We start from the raw sequence: 6,297 nt of genomic DNA on the forward strand, positions 1-6,297 counted from the left end.
GGGGGGGTTGGTGCGTGTCCAACGCACCCAACACCCAACAAGCGCTCAGTGGTTGTTCCCGAAGAAGAATGTTTATGAGAATTCGATTGTAATTATGTAAATGAAAAATGATTTCAATAATAACAATTAAACAATATAAACAGTAAAAATTAAATTAGTAAGAACAGTAAAAAAACAGTAAAAAACAGCAATTAAACAGTAAAAAAACAATAGCAAAGCAAACGAAATTATCAAATAAATTTCGAAGTAAGTCGAACATTCAACAGCTTATTGAAAACCAAAATGAAAAATAAACTTACCTTTTCCGGTTTTTTCTTTCCGATTGGAGACGGGATTTTAGCTTCTTCTTCCGAAGCAAATCGATTGAACTTCATCATCTTCTCCTTAACACTTAACTTATTTTCTTCCGTCGATTCTGCATGGTTGCCTTCTAGTTCCGACAGTGCGTTCTCCTTATTTTCAGAGCATGCCGCTGGATACTCGACGGAGTTTCCTTCAATGGAATTATGCCTTGAAGAGAACCCAAACGCACTGTTTTTTCTTCGCGGTGGTATTGCCGGTGGTTCCTCTCCATCTCCAGGCGTTTCTGCACTTTGTTTTTGCATGCACTGCTGCATTAAGTATGCGTCACTACTGTCACTACGTGCGAGCACTGGATTGATCTTTTTTATATCCACGTGTGAAAAATCACTGCCAAAACTTATTTCGGATTCACTCCGAGCACAATCTGAGCTGTTGCGACGGTTTAGTGCAATACTGCCACGCGGGCTAGGTTGATAATGAATTGCATCGGACGCCACTACAGGTGGTGGTCGGTACGGCGGTGGCTGACGCATCGGAGACTCTTCACCTTCAGATGGTGCAAAGGATCGTGAGGCGGGACTCGTTGGCAGTGCGGCACTTATATTCGATGACTCTTCCAGTGGTATATCATCATAGTACTTCCTCCGAAGGACGAGATATTTCTCTGTCCCTTCGTGTTTAATCGCAGCCAACTGATTCACGTAGGTTTTGAAACGTTTTCTCGCTTCATCTGTTGACATATGCGAGATCACAGAAACAATTGATTTCAGACAACATATGAATGTATTGAATGCGATGTAAAAAAGCGACACGAAGAATGTAAAGGGCGTAAGATGCGAAACGTGAATCAACAAGTGATTGCGAATCAGATGACCTCACTTACCTTGTGTGTCTCTGTTGGTTAGAAAACTGCGAAAGTGCTTAACTAATGCATGATTGGTCACTTTGCAGTTATTCTCCAACATAAACTTGCGTATTTCCACCACCGAGAGTTCTTTGGGATAGTTTTCCATGATAGTTTTCCTAAATTTGCTTAAAATTTCACAAAAACACGTCGCAGAAGAAGCGATTGTTCTGAAAGATCTTGAACAACAATAACAACGTGACGTCAAAACGTCAACGTGACTGGGCGGTTTTGACAGTTCTCATTGGCAGCCGCCAGTTTACAGCCGCAGATTGTTTACAGCGGTACCACTTTGCTTACAGTGGTACATAAAAGCCGAACTGTTTTTTTTAAGAAATCATATGGGAATAAAGGTAATTTTTTCTTTTTTCGACACACTTTTTGAATTATTTTTAAAACTTGAAACGCGCTTGTCGTTTTTTTCACTAAAAGGGATATAAAAATGGAAATGGAAAAAATAAAGTATATTAATGAATGTTAGATGGTATGCAATAAATGTGTAAATAGCTTCATTGGGCTTAAACCATGGATACGGTAAACAGAAAACAGTTGTTCAAATCAATTAACATGGTGGTACACTTGTTCGTTCCTAAACTGTGAAATTGTAATGATAAATTAGTTTCGTCTAAAGCGTTGCGAAAGATATTAATCTCATTTGAAGATTCTTTGCCCAGCCGTGATGCACAGAGTTTGATTGATGGCAAGTAATCATAGCAAAGAGGAGAACTTAATATCAACACCTCATCGCTTGCACATGAACATCAACTGCCTTCCAGACGCTATTAATAAAAATTTGTCTACCAACAGGAGTTGTTTCTTTAGGTAAACTGCAAGCGAATTCGTTGGCCAACATCAACTCTGTGTCGCCTGTGACTGCAGATGTATGTTAATTTCCTGGATGACAACGTATGAAATTGGCCGAGATAAAAATATCACGTTTATGTCTCGCTTGCTACTCATGTAGACATAAATTAAGACGGAACACCATTCGGATTCTATTTTATAAAAACAAACTAAGGTAAAGAACGATTTGTTGCTTAACATTAGTTTGTATAGCCGTTGGTTTTGAATCATCATTTGTGATGAACATTTTTCGTTCACTTACTTTTTCAGATTGTATTAACGTTTAATTGTTTGAATTATTTAAGTGTAAAAGATGATTCAGTTTTACATTGGTCATATTCTCTATTATAAAAAGATAATAAAAAAAGCAGTTGCTTTGCTACATCAAGCACAATTCAGGCGATATTTAGATAATTTTATAGACTGATCCAAACATTTTTGTTTGTATTGCCTGTGAAAGGTGCACGTTGGTGCGAATTACTACGACCTGCCGCCAAAATTAACTTGAATGGACCACCAGAACCGATCTTCCAAACGATAGGACTAATTAAAATTATGAGGCCAAAACCAAGAAACCGTCCAGGCGCACCGCCATCACTTTCATTGGCCAACGTGTTGCGTTTTAACATGCGAAGGAACACACGGTGGCAAATAGCACTGACGACCTTTGGTTTTCGCTGGGTCGCGTTAATTGCCTCAACAAGACGTAAAATCCCGTTTCGTACTACTACAAGACATCAAAATCATTCATTCTACTGGTGGTAGCTGTCATCAGACATGGCTTGGGCAGTGGAAGGGTGACTTGGGCCAATTTTTTCAATACAGATGAAATCCCAAAATAGTTTTTTGACCAAAACCCAAACATAGAGGATATTGATCTTTCTTAAAAGCCAACAGTAGAGAATGCACATGCAGACTTTCTTTGGAAGACATGTGGCGAGCTCCTATTCCCCATTTAAAAGATGTTCTAGGAGAATCGAAACTATTTACGCAACTGGGACAGCAAAATCCGGAACCAAATTGTACATATCCGCCTTAATGCAGCATTGTCGACTGTGTCTTCGAAAGGTCTGCCATCAGGAAGAATCTATAATTTATCATATCTTATTGATTATTTACTTTCAAATGGCCAACTATTCCTTCATAAATTATGTAGCGATGTGCATTGAAGGTATCGGAAACTGCAATGCGAACACGTGGAAGATATTTGAGCACACGCATAGGCTAGATTAAGAAAATGGAAAGCTTGTATAAAATTAAAGAGAAGAAAATATAATGCATGTGTTTCTTCAACACACGTGATAAACAATATTTATCATCCTACCATCCTGACATGGTTAGGTAAGATTTTTGAAACAAATCTGTGGTAGTCAATTATTACCAATACTTGGATTACTTTTAGACTGCTATCCGAGTTTTTCTGGAATACTGAAAATAGAAACACTTTACAGGCTTAGATAAAATTCGTTCGTTTAAAAGCACTGTCTCATATTCGTTTTGTGAATGAGTTTATGAAATTATTCAATTCATTTTCAATTTTTTTGAATATAATACATGCTTATTGCATGCTTTGTCAAAGCCCTAAGTAAAGTTATTTTCGTTCGAAGAATGTTCCGTTTCGTCAGCACTTTCACATGTTTGTAAAAAATTCTAAACTACGATTCTATCCCCAATGCTCCACCTTTCACTTACCAACTTCCTCAGCGAAGCTATCAGACATCTTTACGTCGTACTATCTCTGCTATCATCTCTAAACATGCTGCACATACTTCGTACAACAATCACAATTACCTCTATTCTTATTCACCTCTTTCGGCGGAGTAAGTGCACTCATTAGTATCATTCACTCCTGAGGTCTAAACTAAACGAGAGGAAACTGTTCCTTCATTCGCTTCGTTTATGTCGCTACTTGCAGTTTCTTGCAGAAGTCGCTACTTGCAGAAAGTAGCGTGTTTCTTGGTAAGAATTTAACGATTTGAATATTGGCGATGGACGGTTCTTGGAGGACGGTATTATTCGATACCTCGAAGCGATAATGGTAGCATTGGTCAGTAACTGTTACTAATGAAGAAAATCAGGCTAGATCAGGAAATATTGCTAAACAAATGTGAAGTATGCAAATAATTTTACTACTGCATACATACACAAAAAAGTACTCTGAGGTTTATATTCGCTTCGGAGAAGTTATGTAGGAATTGGCTTAAGATGTATTTCAACAACAACCTTTCAGAAGTATTCAGTGATCTGATTAAGTTATACATACTTATTTCAAGCCATTACGGAGAATGGTCTATTAAAAATTAAACTGCACAATTTCAAATGCTTTGAACGATCACTGTCCGATGCGTTGATTACAATAATATGTCTTTCGTACAATTATTAATAATATGCTTTAAGATTTTATGTATCAAACCTTCGTTAAAAAAATAACTTACCTAGTAGTATTTTGTTTCTCTTGAAAGGAGGTGACATTCGTGACATTCACGAATAGTACAGCGTAGAACCCATCCAGTTTAGTAGTTTTTATTTTCTGTGTGATGAAAAACGAACTTTTCTTTTTTTGCACCACGTTATATTAACGCCTTTTTTATTTATTTATTCTTCGGTCGTATGTGTGTTCAATCATTATGTATGTATGTTAACATATCATGTATTCCCGAAAACAATGTAAGCTCTTTTATACCACAACACCTACTATATTTAAATATGAGTCGGTCCGTTATTCTAAGGTTTAAAACAAATCTACTAAATTGTGTTCTCTGTCAGATACACTACGATTTATGAAATGCTTGCTTCGGTTTGGAAAAGAGAGCTTATAGCTTAATTAAGTAACTCCTAGGTAGATTTTTTTTCATACAATCAAAAATGTATCAAACTTAGCATAATTTTTAAGCACGTTTCCAAAACACTTTAAAAATGCAGTTGGATCTGACGGATCATTCCTAACAAAATTGTCCGAAGCCAGAAGCGGTGCGATGTCAACATGAAAATGAGGCTGCCGTGGGTAACATACTATGTACACACATTACCGAGCAGCTCGGAAAGGCAGATAGTACACTAACGGACAGGATAGTACAGAGACCAAAGGCACTGTATGTGCCCGAGTCCAAACGAAGGATACTGCACATATAGCAAACTGAGACGAGTGAGAACCGCTCGGATTCGGTAAATAACCGGCCGTATTATGTACGCCTCGGGTCTTTTGAAGCCGAAAAGCGACTCCGTTTGAGCCAGTGTCAGTACTGAGCGCCTGTATCTCTGCGCGGCGGACGTCGTGTGGATGATTACGACGACGGCGCAGATGACTGTGGCACCGGTACGCTAAGGCAAACGAAGCCTTACCCATTTCATATCCTCCACCTCATCCTCGGTACATACCTCTGTACACATTCCATGGATAGCTGTTGCGATTGATTCCAATAGGCTAGTGTACAGCCGCATCCTGAAAATGCTGGCTACCCAACTCCTCACACGCCGGTTGAGAATGCTAGTCACATTTACTAGTGCTCAGTGGTACGTTGCATATCCGGCAAGACAAGCATAAATAGTTTACCGAACTATAATTACCCTGTGGTGAGTGATAAGAGAGTGTGATCAACAACGTTTCATCCATAGAGCCAACCATACGATCATCTAATTTTGAACCGTTAATTAGATAAAAAGAACGAAGAATTAAATGCTGCTACGAGTTGTTTCAAATATTACATAATAACTTTGTTTGACAACTGTACCACAGCATTGGGCATTCACAACTATACCAGTTCATTGAGTTATTGGGAAACATGAATTCAATGTGCATTATGAAGCGTTAGTGAGTGATGGTGAAATTTAGATCGTGGACTATCGAAATACTGCTAAATTTTTCGGAAACGAAAAGTGCATGTGATAGAGGGCAAATTTTTAGCCAGTGGAATTGTTACCGATAGTTTACCGCCCACGAATAGTTCTGTCATGGTTGCAACACATGTGACCTGGGCCCTGGGCGTAGTTGAATTCATCATGTGAACATGTGCATTTAAACGATTCTCAATTGATCCTAATTAGTGAAAAAACTACTTCAACCAAAGTTCATTGGCATTCAACATTCTTTGTAGAAGAAGTTATACCAAACATGCCTCAAAATTAGTAAAAAAAACTATGAAATGTTTGGGCTAATGATTTGATGACTGTTATGTAGATGGTGGTATAAGTGGTACTGTTAAGTTACATGGTGTTGCAATACGCTAAGTCCAACGTTGCGTACCACA

At 38.2% G+C, this 6,297-nt stretch overlaps 1 protein-coding gene across 1 annotated transcript in view; it reads right to left on the reverse strand.

Annotated features, from left to right (window-relative positions):
• The window catches only part of LOC131205806 (ankyrin repeat domain-containing protein SOWAHB), a 61,198-nt gene extending 59,882 nt beyond the window's left edge, over window positions 1–1,316 (reverse strand). Inside the window, exons 1-2 of the mRNA XM_058198061.1 lie at window positions 1,187–1,316; window positions 300–1,033 (exon numbers count right to left, since the gene is read on the reverse strand). Of these exons, the coding sequence (XP_058054044.1) occupies window positions 300–1,033; window positions 1,187–1,316 (864 nt within the window). The remainder of the gene's footprint in view (window positions 1–299; window positions 1,034–1,186) is intronic.
• Window positions 1,317–6,297: the final 4,981 nt, after the last annotated feature.

This window comes from Anopheles bellator, chromosome 1, assembly GCF_943735745.2.
Source record: "Anopheles bellator chromosome 1, idAnoBellAS_SP24_06.2, whole genome shotgun sequence".
Taxonomy (NCBI): domain Eukaryota; kingdom Metazoa; phylum Arthropoda; class Insecta; order Diptera; family Culicidae; genus Anopheles; species Anopheles bellator.